Source organism: Glycine soja, chromosome 11 (genome assembly GCF_004193775.1).
Source record: "Glycine soja cultivar W05 chromosome 11, ASM419377v2, whole genome shotgun sequence".
Classification (NCBI taxonomy): domain Eukaryota; kingdom Viridiplantae; phylum Streptophyta; class Magnoliopsida; order Fabales; family Fabaceae; genus Glycine; species Glycine soja.
This window is the reverse complement of record NC_041012.1, coordinates 27,853,853-27,869,965: the sequence shown is the minus strand read 5'-3', so window position 1 is coordinate 27,869,965 and position 16,113 is coordinate 27,853,853. Positions and strand designations below refer to the sequence as shown.

Here is a 16,113-nt window from a genome sequence, read left to right as displayed (position 1 = left end):
TGACTATGTTTGCTGCCTCCAGTTGACTATTGGTTTGGGGGTGTTCGACAGATGTTACGAGGTGCATGACACCTATCTCCATTAAGAATTCTTCATAAGCATGAGCTTTGAATTAAGTACCATTGTCGATGACAATGGTGTAAGGGAAGCCATATCTGCATATGAGGTGTTTCCAAGTGAATTGCTATACCTTGCTGGTTGAGATTTCGCATATCGACGTTGCCTCAATCCATTTGGTGAAGTAGTTGATGGAAACTAGTAAATATTTGAATTCTCCTAGGGCTTTTAGTATGTCCATTCCCCACATGGCAAAGGGCAAAGGTGATATGATCTTTATTAGGAGCAGATCTCTTGGTACAAGTCACGAAAATGAATGACACCACTTATAGAGATGGAAGATAAGTCAAGGGTAGGCGCCACAAGGATTTAGCCTTGATAAGTCCGAGATTGGTTTGACAAGGAACTCAGAGAGAAGCTCTCACAAAATACACACATATTTTCTCAAAATGCCCAAAGTCGCTGTATTTGGGCAGCTTTGGGATTCTCATCATTCCCTACTTCTTGGAAAACATTTGCCCTCAAATCTTCAGAATCACCACCTACAAAAAATGGAGTCAAGTTAGCAATATTAAAAAAGGAACTTACTCCATACTCACATGGAATATCTATCTAGTTCCAAACCCAATCACCTGGTTCAAGCACCACTTTCTTCCTGTTCTTGTTGGCTTGCTTGGTATAGCTTTCAATCTTCTTTGCAATTTGAGCCTTCACTTGCTCATGCAATCTTTTCACATATTCAACTTCAGCCTGTGCATCCTTATGCTTAAAATCAGAAATGTTTGGCAATGGTAACAAATCAAGAGGAGTCAAGGGATTAAAACCATACACTACTTCAAATGAAGAGTGTTGTGTAGTGCTATGTACAACCCTATTGTATGCAAACTCAACATGAGGCAGACATTCTTCCCAACTCTTTATATTCTTTTTAATCACAACTCTAAGAAGAGAAGATAAAGTTCTGTTTACTACCTCAGTTTGACAATCGGTTTGAGGATGGCATGTGGTGGAAAAGAGAAGCTTTGTTCCAACCTTACCCAATAATGTTTTCCAAAAGTGACTGAGGAACTTGGTGTCTCGGTCCGAAATGATGCTTCTTGGTAGTCCGTGGAGACACACCACTTCCTTGAAAAATAATTTAGCAACATGTCACGCATAATCATTTTTCTTACGTGGTATGAAATATGCCATTTTTGAGAACCTGTCAACCGCAACAAAAATAGAGTCATTTCCATTCCTTGTCTGTGGCAAACCTAAAACAAAATCCATAGATAAATCAGTCCAATGATATTCAAGAATAGACAAAGGAGAATAAAGACCATGAGGCATGACTCTAGACTTTGATTACTTACAAACAATGCACTGTTCACAAAACTTATGCACATCATGTTTCATATGTGGCCAATAGAAATGCTTCTGTAACATGTCTAAAGTTTTTTGAACCCCAAAATGCCCTATTAATCCCCCCTCGTGGGCTTCTTTCGCAAGCAATATTCTTATGGATCCTTTGGGCACACATAATCTTTTTTCTTTGAAAAAATAGTCATTATTCCGAAAGAAACCATTTTGAGCAGTTTGTACACATGCAAAATATTTAGAAGCAAAATATGGATCATGTTCATACAATTCTTTAATGTGCTCAAACCCAATGAATTTAATTTCAAGAGTAGAGAACAAAACATACCTTCTTGAAAGTGCATCAACAACTACATTGGACTTACCTTTCTTGTGCTTGATCACATATTGGAATTGTTCAAGAAACTCCACCCACCTGGCATGTCTCTTGCTCAGTTTTCTTTATACCTTGAGATGCTTCAAGGATTCATGATCACTATGTATGACAAATTGTTTAGGTAGAAGGTAATGCTACCAAGTTTTTAATGCCCTTACTAACGCATACAACTCCTTGTCATATGTGGAATAATTAAGGACAACCCCATTCAGTTTTTCTCTAAAAGTAGGAAATGGGATGTCCCTCTTGCATTAAAACATCCCCTATCCCAACCCCAGACGCATCACACTCAATTTCAAAGATTTGCCAAAATTAGGTAATGCAAGAATTGGTGCATGAATCAATTTTTCTTTGAGTGCAATGAATGCATGTTCTTTTTTTCCCCATTTAAATCCTACATTTTTCTTGGAAATCTCAGTAAGAGGTGCTGCCACAGTACTAAAATCCCTAACAAATCTCCTGTAGAAACTTGTCAAACCAAGAAACCTTCTTACCTCACCAACAATTTTGGGGGTTGACCATTCTTGAATGGCTTTCACCTTTTCTTGATCAACCTATACTCCCTATGAGCTAACAAAAAAACCAAGGAAAACTACATGGTCCAAACAGAACACATATTTATCCATGTTAGCATACAAGCTCTCACGCCTAAGGGCCTCTAAAACTCTCCTCAAATGCACAAGATGTTCATCATGGAATTTTTTGTAAATCAAGATATCATCAAAATAAACCAACCATTCATAAAACTCATATTTATTTTTGAAAGCTATTTTCCATTCATCCCCCTCTTTAATCCTAATTTGGTGGTACCAACTTTTCAAATCAATTTTAGAGAAAACACAAGCTCCATGCAATTCATCCAACATATCGTCTAGCCTAGGAATGAGATGTCTATACTTTACCGTGATGTTGTTGATGGCTCTGCAGTCTGTGCACATCCTCCAAGTTTTGTCTTTCTTTGGCACTAGAATAACTGGAACGACACACGAACTCAAGCTTTCTTGCACCCACCCTTTTTGCATGAGGTCTTGCACTTGCTTCTGAATCTCCTTAGTCTCTTGTGGATTGCTCCTATAAACTGGCCTGTTAGGCAATGAAGCTCCTAGAAGGAGGTCAATTTGATGTTCTATGCCTCTTGAAGGTGGCAGTCCATGAGGAATCTCTTTGGGAAAGACATTTTTAAATTCCTGCAATAGAAGCTCAACACTAGGAGAAACCGAAATAGTTAACTCATTAGAATTATTAGCATAAATTTTATTGTCTTTGTAGTACAGTAGATAGAGTGGCTCACAAGCAAGTAGTACTTTCCTCACTTCACTCGCCTTTGCTAAACAATTAAATTTTCTCTCATGTGTATCACTCTTCTTTTTCTTATTCCTCTTTGGTGCTTCACTCTTCCTTTTCTTATTCCTCTTTGGTGCTTCACTCTTCTCTTTCTCTTCCAAATTTAGTTTGGACACTAACCTGGAACTTGCAACATTATTACAACTTCCTCTATCAATAATTAAAGAGCAAAGCTTACCATTAATGGTACACTTGGTGTGGAAAATATTTTCTCTTTGGTTGTCATTCAACGACTGCATTTGACTTCCCAATAGCCTTCTCACCATTAGCATATCACTCTGCATAACTTCCTCCTCAAGCTATTCTTCCACTTCTTCACTAATTTTTGATTCACTAGTGATTTCTCCATCTACCTTCTTGATCATGGTCTTCCTAGTTGGACATTCAGAAGCAATATGTCCTTTGCCTAAGCATTTGAAGCATTTTATGTTTCTGGTACCAGTGTTGACGAGGCAGAATTATGTTTGGTTCCAGCACTGGACACTGCTGATGAACTGGATGAGTTGCCTCCCTCCTTCTTGGATCTGTTGTTCCAGTTTTGGTTGAAAGTGTTGGAGGAGTTCCTTCTTGCTGCAGTTTTCCTCTTGAGCTATTGTTCAACCCGTACTGCCTTATGCAGCAAATCATCCAATTCTACATACTCATGTAATTCAACAACATCTCTAATATCAGGATTTAGACCATTTAGAAAATGAGTCATTGTGTCCTCAGTTTCCTCTTCAATGTTGGCCCTCACTAGTGCCATCTCCATCTCTTTGTAGTACTCCTCCACAGTTAAACTTCCCTGGGACAGCCTTTGGAGTTTCTATCACATGGTTCTACTGTAATTTCCCTTTTCATCTCAGTCTATGTATCTATCTCTTGCCCTTCCTCTCTCGTCATCTCTCTCTGATTTTTATTCCATCAAACAAGGGCATAGTCTGAGAATTCAGCTGCTGGTAACTTCACTTTCTGCTCTTCAGTATAATCATTGTAGGAGAATACATGCTCAATTTTCATTTCCCAGTCAAGATAGGCATCTGGGTGACTCCTATCTTTGAAAGGAGGTACATTGAGTTTTAATATAAATGTATTCTTTATATATACTTTATACGAATAAAATTAGTGTTTAAAAACATTTTTTTGATAAGTTATTGCTCATTTCTTATTTATTATATTCTCACTTGCCCAAATTATTGAAGATTTCTTTTTATCTGGGTAAATTTAAATTTTCTTTTATAGACTTATCCATAGCTTCAGGCGAAGGTGTCACAAAAAATACAAATACATACATCATGTATCCTCTTAGCCCCTAATTTGGCTAACTTGTTTGTTACTTTATTCATTTGTTGTGGAATGTATGAAATCAACAAAAGTTACTTAATTCCATGTATACAGTTCTTATGAACTTGAACCATAGCCGCATGGGTGTCACTCCAACATCAATGCCTGACAATTTCAGAGGGTCAACTGAAAGGTAAAACAACTAAAGCTCAAGCTTTAGGCCTATAAAAAAATTATTTGCTTTTAGTTTTTAGAAAACAAAGAGGCCTTATATGTTGACAAGGAGTCTATTTATGTTGGCAAAAAAGACCTACTATATAGCTATCACGTTTAAAGTAAGATGTTTATCTTAAATTTTTCTTTAGCCTTTACTCATCATTGGACCAGTCCTGCACTTCCACATAGTACAACTTGCAATGGACAGGCTATGCTGATTGCCAAGCGTGGAAAAGGCCTTCCCGGAGAACCATGAATTTAGCTAGTAATGCGCTTTCTGGCCTATCTTAATTGGCAAAAAGCTTTTAACTAAGGCTATTTTAAGGTGTTTTAAATTTTTATTTTTTTTAAAAAAAATCCAATAATAATTAATCACGTTAAGAAGGGCTACTATGAGGGAGGTAAGGAATTGGGTGGAAGGGCAATGGTTTATAGTGTTGGAGATGAAGAGAAATTTTTGTATGGAAAAAGGGATCTGTTGGGTAGGATGTTACATGAGTTAGAGGAAGTGAGGTTGAAGGAGAGGATTTGATAAATGGACGTGGAAGAAGGATCATATAAAATACTATAGAGGACAGGTGAGGAAGGAGTGACATGGGGTGGCACTTAGCAGCACATGAGGAATAAATATGTTCCTCTAAAGATGGTTACATTTGTTAGGAGATCAGTGCAAGATAAATCCCAATGAAGGAAATTTGTGTTTATGGGGGTGTCATTCCTATTGATGAGTGTTTGTGTGCAGGATGTAGTGTGGTAAGGTGGTGGAATCTGCAAATCACTTATTCCTTAGGCGTGGAAGGTTTGCGCAAGTGTGGGGGGATATTTGTGCTGGTTGGGGTGTGAGATGCCTTTACCACGATGAGTTGGAAAAATATTTAAGGCAATTTCAAGGTTTTTTTGGGACTAGGCATTGAACAAGAAGTGTGAATGTTTATATGGTTTGCGCTTATTTTGGAATGTATGGAATGCATAGAATAACAACATATTCAAGGAACATACAGTACAGATGCAACAAACACTAAAGCAAACAAGCCAAAATCACAGCATAAGGATGGTTGAATTCACAGATCTAGGGGTTAGTATGTTTGATAGCATGGTTGTTTTGACTTTTCAAATCCCCTTGCATGCCTTAGTACGAGTGATAGTCAGAGAGCTGGCAAAATGGAAAGGCCAGCTCGGCCCCATCCATTAGGCCAAGCATGAAAAATGGTCTGGGTTAGGCAAACCTATATTTTATATGGACCTCATTTTTTAAGTCTAGTTAGGCTTGGTGGGCCATTGGACCAATCCATATTGATCTATTTTTCTTTTTGTCTAAAATTATACAAATTCAAAAGAATAAAATAAGAATTTCTAAAATATTGGGCCAAAATAAGTCTAGTTGAATTTAGACCTATATTTCTTGAGTCTAGGTAGGCCCTTCGAGTTGATCCAAATAACCCAATTCAATTTGAACTAATATCTTTTCAGTCCAACTCGCCTTGACCTAGCTGTCATACCCTAATTTCGTCCGGGGACCTTTGCTTGATGACATGCGACCTTTCTTTGGTCCTTGTGAGGTGCTTGGCACCCATCATTAGACAATTTGTGAAATTCCAGGACATGCCGGAAAACCAAAAAATATTGATGCACAATCCGTAAGTTTCCGTGACACACCGGAAATCAAATGGAAGCATCGTTGCATAATTAAGTGAGATTCCGTAACATTCCGTAAGTCAAAAAGGGGATGATTATGTAATCCGCAAGGTTCCGTAACATTACGGAAAGAAAACAAGTATCGTTACGAGATTCGTAAGTTTCCGTAACTTTACGAAAAAAGAATCACCAAAAAAGGTAAGGGGGGTGAACTTATCAAGATAGGGGTGTAAATAGCAATTCAAATCTAGGCCAAGTTGGGTTGCTTAAGGAGGAAGCAACTGGGCGGCAAGCTCCTCCACGTTTTTGAAAAATGGTTTTCGGGGCTTCCGCGGCTTCCGTAATACTTCCGTAAAATTTCCGAAAACCTTGGGTAAGCATATTCCACTTAACATTGGTAAAAGGGAAAAGAAAAAAGATGAAAATCAAATTCGAAAACAGTTCCATAAGGCTTCCGTAACTTTTCCGTAAAATACGAAAAGGGGGGTGAACTTAGTAATTCGGGTGCGCTTAGAAATCTTCTTCATTAAGTCTTTGGGCGGCAAGCACCTCCTTTTTTTTCTATAAATAGGGGAGGGGGGAGCTGTTTCAAAATGTTCAAGACCCCTTTGGCTATGCATTTCGGCTATTTTGGGCAAAAACACGTTTTCGTGAAGAAAAATCAAGTCGAAGTACTTCCGTAACGCTTCCGTAAGCGATTCTGTGGAAATTCTTCATCGTTCTTCACCGTTCTTCATCCGTTCTTCGTTCGTTCTTCGTTCTTCAACGGGTAAGTTTTCGAATTCGAGACTTTCAATTCATTTCTTGTTTTGTGTACTTTCACTTTAATTTCGTTTACTTTCAGTTTTCTTTTCTTCCGTTTTTAACGTGCTTTAACCATTTATTTAAGTCGTTTTCTCGTCTAATAAATGATAAAATGAATTTCAACCGATCATTTGTGTTGTAATCTCGTTTAATCACTGTTAAAACGAAATCTAACTGATCGTTCACGCTATAACCTCGGTTAAACCAAAAAAAGTAAAATAATAATAAAATAATCAAAATATCTTTGAATAAAATAATAAAAAAAATCAATCGGACGTTTTTCTTTGGAAGTTTCCTTGAATGAATTGATTAATAACCAAAGTGAAACTAAGACTAAAATCAACTCACAAATCAAGTTTTTTTCCGAAAAATCACTAAAAACCGTTTTAAGGTCCAACGCCTTAAACGGTCCTCTTTGCTTTTATCGGTTAACATGGACCGTTCAAAAGCATAAAATCAACATGTGACTTTACCGCTTTTGCAAGAACTACGTAGGTCTGATTTCCTCATCGCAATTGAGGATACGTAGGAGCAAAAGCCCCGCTTTTGTCGACCACCCCAAGAGATCGTTAATGGTCCAAATGCCTTAACGTTTCTCTCCTTTCAAAAACAAGAGATCGTTAATGGTCCAATGCCTTAACGTTTCTCTCCTTTCAAAATCAAAAGACCGTTTAATGGTCCAACACCTTAAATGACCTTTTGTTCAAATAAAAAACATATTTTGCAAAAAAGACAAAAAACAAACTTAAACCAAACACTTTGTTCCGAAAGAACTACGTAGGTCTGATTTCCTCATCGCAAATTGAGGAATACGTAGGAGCAAAGGGAAACACCCTTGTCGACCACAAAAAGAGAAAAAATATAAAAAGGGTATAAAGGATATAAGGACATAAAAGGGAACGTAAAAATCAAAGTCATGTTTGCACATTCGATTAAAGGCTGTCGTCCCTTGTGACGGACGTGTGGGGTGCTAATACCTTCCCCGCGCATAAATACAACTCCCGAACCTTTCACTTAAAAGTTCGTAGATCGCGTCTTTTCCGGTTTTTCCGACGTTTTCCTCAAATAAACGTTGGTGGAGACTCCGCGCGTATTCCTTTCGTGGAACATGCATCCCGCGAGTCTCGCGTCGCCCTCTCGCCGAAGGGTAGGTTGCGACAGTTGGCGACTCCGCTGGGGACTGTTTTTAGAGAGTTAGGCCATTTAATCTTGTGCAATGTTTTACCGTGACTTATCCCTTTGTTGGTTTTCCTTCATTATGTTCTTATGTATATAAAATATTTGTTGCTTTTAGTGCGTTTTAAAATGTATGCATGGGGTAAATATTTATTCATTTGATGCACACAAACACCAACACTATTTGCACACACTGTGAGTGAAAAAGGGCCCTATACCCGGGTTCATGGGAACATAAGGAGCGGAGGTGAATCTGTGGTCATGCTAGGTCTCCGACTTGCTTGATTACAGTGAACCCTCATCTAGAGCTTTTTTCTTTGAAAACTTATTGTTGCTAGTAGTCCCTACTGCTGCAATATGTTTTTGGAAGAGAATGATACCTCTAGAAACTATCAAAAGAGATATGACTACCTTGGGGGTTATTACTAAAAGCCTAGTTAGCTCTCTCCCTTATAGGTCCCTTAAATAGGGGCACGGAGCAAACACGCTGCGTGCCATTTTTCACACTGCCATGCATAAGTGTCGTATACCCTTTTACTTATATTCAGTGAGTATTGTCATACTATGTACATTCCCGTGTTGCGCCTTTCACATATGCATCGCACATGGGTTCTGTCTTGATCCCCTCTGTAAACAAACCAACGAAGGGTCCGTGTCACCGTTTTAAATACATACGTTGGGGCACTTTGCTACCCCTAGACGTTGTATCTAAGAAGGAGACAGTTTCTCGGGCTCCCGTATTCGTAAATTGCATCTGTGTCATATGCATTTCTTCATGCATTCATCCATTCCACCCATGATAGATGTCAGAGTTTTGATTCGCACTAGATTTTATTTCACTTTAGTAAAACATGGGATCAAGTCAAAAGCCTTCGCTTAAAAAGAGGTTCTATCAAGTCAAAATCAAGAGCTTAGAGGTCACTAGTTTAGGAGAGTTGGGGCAATTAATGGGTCAACTTCAATGGTAAGCCTTCCGCAAAGCCTATGGTAAGATTTGGGACCTAGCTAGGGTAGAAGTCTCCATGGAACCGATTGCATCCCTTTCCTAGTATTATGACCAGCCCCTAAGGTGCTTCACATTTGAGGACTTCCAGCTAGTGCCGACTGTGAAAGAGTTGGAAGAAATCCTGGGATGCCAACTGGGAGGAAGGAAGCCATATCTTTTCTTTGGGTTCTATCCCTCCACGACAAGAGTTGCCAAGGTAGTGAAAATCTCAGCACAAGAGTTGGAACGTCTAAAGCAAAACAGAAATGGAGTAGTCGGAGTACCAAGGAAGTGTTTGGAGGAAAGGGCAAAGGCCTTGGAAAATCAAGGCGAATGGGCTTTCTTTTATTGACATCTTGGCGTTTTTTATCTTTGGAGTTGTCCTCTTTCCGAATATGGAAGGGTTAGTGGACCTAGCAGCGATTGACGCTTTCCTCGCCTTTCATCATGGCAAGGAAAGCCCGGTCGTCGCCATTTTGGCCATGTATGACACGTTCGACCGGGGATGTGAAAAGAGCAGCGCAAGAATTGTTTGTTGTGCACTGGCTCTCTATGTGTGGCTGGTTTCACACCATTTTTCTCCAAGAAGGTAGGCCCGTCTATCCGCTACAAGGTCACCGCTCGTGCGTCGAAAAGGGAAAGGGTAATTGATTCATTGCACCAAGAGGCAACAATGTGGACGGACTGATTTGCTCTTACTTTGAACAGGAGTCAAGAACTTCCCCGATTGCTAGCCAAGGCCAAAGCAGTGGCGGACACCTACTCCGCCCCCGAGGAGATCCACGAACTTCTCAGCTATTGTCAGCATATGATAGACTTAATGGACCATATAATTAGAAACCGCTAGGAAGTTTGTATTGTCGCTCAGATCTTGACTAGTTATAACTTTTTGAAAAAAATGAGTTTATCCCACGTTTTTACTCCAAAAATCAGTGCGAATCAAGTCACTCCCACATTTTATCTCTAGCATGCATTGTATGTTGGTCTCGTCCTTTGTCACGGGAAGCCGGAAGGTCCATATCACCTTCTTAATTGTACACATGGGGCACTGCGCCCCCAAATGCGCAAGTAAGAAGAGATAATTTTCCGGGCTCTCGTGTCCGTAAAATGCATTCATATCATGCATCGCATAAGCATCTCTTCATAACATCATAATGAACATATCGTTCCTGCATTTGTCCGTTATCATATTCCAGCCTCACATTTTGCATGAGTCATTGCATCATCACATGCGTTCAACATACTTTTTGTTTGCTCATACATAATCCTTGTATTTTCCTCTACAAAAAAAAAAAAAAAAAAAGGGAAGTACGAAAATTCACGCTGCATTCTTAGTTGCATATATTCGGTACCATGAGCCAACCATGTTGGGATCATAAACCCATTTCACTTAAAAACAAAATGATTGAACATGGTACCTAATGCATGTTTAACTAAGAAAGGATGTTTCTTCGGGCATCTCAATTTCATAATTACATTTTCCATGCATAGCTTAAAGTATGCCCGAGTCATTCATCCCTATGAGATGTTGTTGAAGTATTGGCGATCAGAATTGCCATTCCTTGGATTACGGGGTTGAACCAAGCTCATGCTTTTACAAAAAGGTTCATCAAGTCAAGTTGAAATATGGAAGTAACCGTCTTGCAAAATTGGGGCAAAAGATGAATCGAGTCACATCACTGCTTCGTCTACTGCCAAACATATTTAGGATTGTTTATGTCCTTGTTACTTCCAGTTTCACCTTGACAAAGATGTCATGGACCATGTTGAAAATCTAAATTGATTCAACCCCATATCCTGCGTAAAAATTTGCAATACTTCAACTGTACATCATTCGCATACATCCATGCTTTTCATTGGTTGCATTGCTCATTGCATTCTTTCGTTGAAAAATAAAATAAAATAAAATAAAATAAAATGAACTTAATCATTGTTATCAAAAAGAAAAGGACACGCTTTACGGCGCCCTTACCGAACTCGTGCTAGAGCTAGAGTAATGGGTGAAGCAGAGGAGGTGCAAGAGAAGATGAAGGCCGACATGGAGGCAATGAAAGAGCAAATGGCCACAATGATGGAGGCCATGATGAGCATGAAGAAGATAATGGAAGCCAATGCGGTTATAGTTGCCGCTACTAGCGCTGTCGCTAAGGTGAACCCGATGCTCCCATCTGGCCTCAAGCAAATGAATGATCCAACCTCAAATATGGTAGGCAAAGATTTGGGAAGTACGGATGACCCCATGATGTGCAAATTCAAAACAAGCACGCCTTCCCGCCATATGGTTTGCCTCCCAAACTATACACCACCCAATGTGGTGTACATTCCCAATGAGGATGTCAATAACTCCACTCCCATACTCATTAAGAGCCAACAACCTCAATCTGATCATGCACATGTCTCTCGACCCATGGAGGAGACACATGAAATTCCCCACCACGATCTAGCCAACTTCGAGCCTTGCCTCGGATATGCTGCTAAAGGGCAAGCAGTTGGTGGTATACCCCTGCAAAACACTTTGGAGGGCCCTCAATATCATCCACAACCACAACCCTCACGTTCCACAGCGGTTAAAAACCCTCATGACTATGGCAGGAATGGGAAAGTTGGATCATTTAGAGGAAAGGCTCAGGGCCATTGAAGGAGGTGAAGATTATGCCTTTGCTAACCTAAAAGAGTTGTTCCTAGTACCCAATATCATCACCCCTCCCAAGTTCAAGGTGCTGGACTTTGACAAGTACAAGGGGGCTACTTGTCCCAAGAACCATCTAAAGATGTATTGTCAGAAGATGGGGGAATACGCAAAAGATGAGGAATTGCTGATACATTCCTTCCATGAAAGTCTTACTGGGGTAGCTGTTACCTGGTACACTAACTTGGAACCTTCCCGAGTCCATTCTTGGAAGGACCTAATGGTTGCCTTTGTTAGGCAGTATTAGTACAATTTTGATATGGTTCTGGATAGGATGCAACTACAGAACATTTGCAAAAAGGGAGACGGATCTTTCAAAGAACACGCCCAAAAGATGGAGGGATCTGGCGGCCCAAGTGGTACCCCCAATGATGGAAAAGGTGATGATAATCGTGATGGTAGACACATTATCGATACTCTACTATGAAAAGATGGTGGGCTACGCACCCTCAAAGCTTTGCAGATTTGGTCTTCGCCAGTGAAAGGATCGAAGTGGATCTGAAAAGAGGCAAATTTAATCATCCTGCTTAGACGAATGAGAAAACTGGGGCAAATAAAGAGGGTGAGGATGAGGGAGAAACCCATGTTGTGACTGCCATCCCTGTACGGCCGAGTTTCCCACCAACCCAACAATGTCATTACTCAGCCAATAACAAACCTTCTCCTTACCTACCGCCCATTTATCCACAAAGGCCATCCCTAAATCAGCCACAAAGTCTGTCTACCGCACTTCCAATGACGAATACCACCTTTAGCACAAACCAAAAACACCAACCAAGAAATGAATTTTGCAGCAAAAAGCCTGTAGGGTTCACCCCAAATTCCGTTGTCATATGCTAAACTTGATCCCATATCCACTCGATAATTCAATGGTAGCCATAACCCCAACCAAGGTTCCTCAACCTCCATTTTTCTGAGGATACGACTCGAATGCAACGTATGCTTATCATGGAGGAGCCCCGGGGCATTCCATTGAGCATTGTATGACCCCGAAGCATAAAGTGTGAAGTCTAATTGATGCGGGCTGGTTGAAATTTGAGGAGAATCGCTTGTTGAATCCTAACATTGACAAGCAACACCATACATGGGGCAATTCTGGAAGTTGTTGTTATGACTCATCAGGATTTTCAAGTTTATGCCATAAACCACAGTTACAATGCTAAATGAAATGGATAAAGTTGATATCTTTGTCCCTCATCCTCTCACAAACGCATGTTTGCTTATTCAACTTTCACTGGAATGTGGGTGCAAGCCATTGGTCTGTTTGCTCAAGCGACCTGCGCTCCTGAGTGTTGACTTCTAAGACTGTTCAATCAGAGGTTACTCGTCTTGCACATTGGCGTGGCTGCCGTAGAACAAAAAAAAAAGTTCAAAACAAATAATTTTAGAAATAAAAATAAAAATAAAAATAAAAAAATAAATAAAATAAAAAAAATAAAAAATAAAAAAGGTTCAAAAGAAAAAGAAAAAAGCATTTGATTGACTGTGTTTTCAAGACATTCATGTGACCTCATTATATCATTCTGGAAAGTTTGTCCTCTTAGAGAGAAGTGAGTTATCAAGAATAGGATGTTGGATAAATGACCTTAGTTACCTTAAGAAAAGGGGGGGTTGAATTAAGATATGAAGATTATTCCCCAATTAAACTTTCACTCTCTCTTTTCGGATTAACAATGCACACAGGGATAACCCTTCCCTTGTGTTCAGGAATCCTCTACAACAAGAGACCCACGGTCTCTTAATCCCTTTTCAGAAATAAGAAGAAGAGAAGAAGAGGCCTCTCGTAAAAGAGGTAGATTGTAAAATGAAGCTCAATCAAAAATTCCTTATTGAATATGCAAGTGGTTGACCAAGGAATCTTTTTGAGAGGATAAGACGTTTCAGTTCAGAAAAAAAACTCTTGATCTTTCGAGAGGATAAAACTGTTTGGGCAATGAAAACTCTCTTTAAAACATTTGAATGGCCGTTCATAAAACATTTGAATAGATATGTCTCTTGGAAATTATTTTCTGAAAATCCCCTCTGGTAATCAATTACAAGACTTATGTAATCGATTACAGGTTTTAAAAATTTGAATTAAAACATTTTCAACTACTGGTAATCAGAGAGAAAATCTCAATTTGAAATGATAGAATTCTTTGGTCAAACCTTTTGTTTGTTTCAATTTTGAAACTTCTTCCTAAAGATTCTAAGAGATCAAACTTGATCATATATCTTGATTTTTTTTTGGATTCTTGTCTTGAATAAAACTTAGAAGCACTTGATCCTTTAGCATCATAAAGACATCAAAACATCTTGCTTCTACATAGGAGTCATTTGACTTAATCCATCAACTGAAAGATCCTTCAATTATTTCTCGTCCTTGGAAAATTCTTTTTGCAAGAATCAACTGCTTCTTTCTTTCTTCCTCACTACGAGGTCGTGAAAACAAGACAACAATTGGTACCTCTAAGCCCTACACTGGGGCAACGAAAGGCACCATGCAAAAACCTCAAGCGAACCTAGGGGCAGATTAGAAGTTTTCACCCAATAGGTTCCCAGCTACAAGGTCATGACGAAAGATAACAATTGGTACCTCAAAGCCTTACACTGGGGTAATGAGGGGCATCGTGCATGAGCCTCAAGTGAACATAGGGGCAGATCAAAAGTTCTCACCCGTCGATGTTTTTAAACAAAAAAAAGGGGGGGGGACAAACCCTAGGATTTCAATAGATTGATTAAACGTCAAACAGCTCTATTGCCATCACTCCAAAAATAGTCAAGTGACTAAATCAAACAAAACATACACTTTGAGGGGGTTCCCGAAGAGATTTGCAAAAGATAGGATAAGGTTGCATGAATTATCACCTCTTTCAGAAGGACAATCAATCTGTGTTTTCCAAAAAAATTAAATCAAAATCAAAATCACAAAACAAGGAAAGAATGACATGAACATTGTACAAACTTTCCATTTCATTGCATTATTTCATATGAAGTCCGCATTTACCAAATTTCACAACAAAGGTTGCATGCATCTGCATCCCTAAAAATCATGTTGACTACATAGATTCCCTACATCTAAATGTCCAAATCTTTTGAATTTGGGATGACCGGCTCTCTCGATGAGTCGATCCCTTGCTTTCTCATAAGGATGGACCCTTGGGTACTAGTTACCCTCACCATCAGAGGGCTGCACGCCCTCACCTCCAGAGGACTACATGTCCTCGCCTTGAAAGGGCTACACGCCCTCACCTTGGGTACTAGTTACCCTCACCGTTGAGAGGACTACACGTCCTCGCCTTAAGAGGACTACACATCCTCGCCAACAGAGGGCTGCACGCCCTCACCTCCAAAGGACTACACATCCTCGCCTTGAGAGGGCTGCACGCCCTCACCTTTAGAGGGCTACGTGTCCTCATTTTCAGTGTGCTCCACATCCACACCTTAAGAGGATTTAAGGTCCTCTGCCCTTAAATGCTTAACCGAGACTTTCACTCCCGGTTAAGGGGCCAGTAGTTTCCTTTTAACGGTTCCTAGGCCACCCCCTGATATTGGAGGAGGGCCAACTGTGCAAGCACAACCAGAAAGGGAGGCTATCACACAGCTACTATGCATACCGGGGCAAGATTTCACCCGTGCCGCTGCAAAGAGACGAGTGCGGATCATGCGCACCAACATGACCACTCTTACACAGATATAGATGACATTGCTACTTAGCAACATTCTGCCCAGCGACCGCATTGCCAATCTCCCCCTGCAAAAGTATCAGTTGGTCTGTGTCGTCCCGACATGGGTAAGTATGCATATGGTTCAACTGATTTCTGATACCATCTATTGTTTGCAGGGATCGCACCCACAAAGACACCCAGTGGACCTGAAGAAGTCCAACAGGGCCCTGGGGTTTCCAGCTCTAGTTACGGGCCTCTGTCGGCCCTATAGGGCGCCCGTCCCCCCAGCAAGCTCATGCCATCATGACATAGGTAAGTATGCACCTCCCCCAACTGATTTTTGATGTCATCTATTGTTTGCAGGGATCGTGCCCGCAAGACACCTAGTGGACCCGAAGAAGGCCAACAGGGTCTTGGAGTTGCCAGCTCTAAATACAGGTCTCTATCAGTTCAAGGGAGTGCATGTTGCCCCCAGCAGGGTCATCAGGCCCCCTACTAATCGAGCTTTCATCAAGAAGTACTGCGCCCCCAGGCAGGCGCAGGGCGAAACACCACAGCAGCATTG

General features: G+C 40.3%; 1 protein-coding gene across 1 annotated transcript; it reads right to left on the bottom strand.

The window, feature by feature from the left end:
• Positions 1–501: 501 nt before the first annotated feature.
• LOC114373127 lies at positions 502–3,884 on the bottom strand. Its single transcript, XM_028330666.1, has 4 exons — positions 3,741–3,884; positions 1,230–1,310; positions 690–765; positions 502–599 (listed from the first exon to the last, which is right to left on the bottom strand). The coding sequence occupies exons 1-4, from the start codon at positions 3,882–3,884 to the stop codon at positions 502–504; spliced, it is 399 nt and encodes a 132-aa protein (XP_028186467.1).
• Between the last annotated feature and the right edge of the window lie 12,229 nt (positions 3,885–16,113).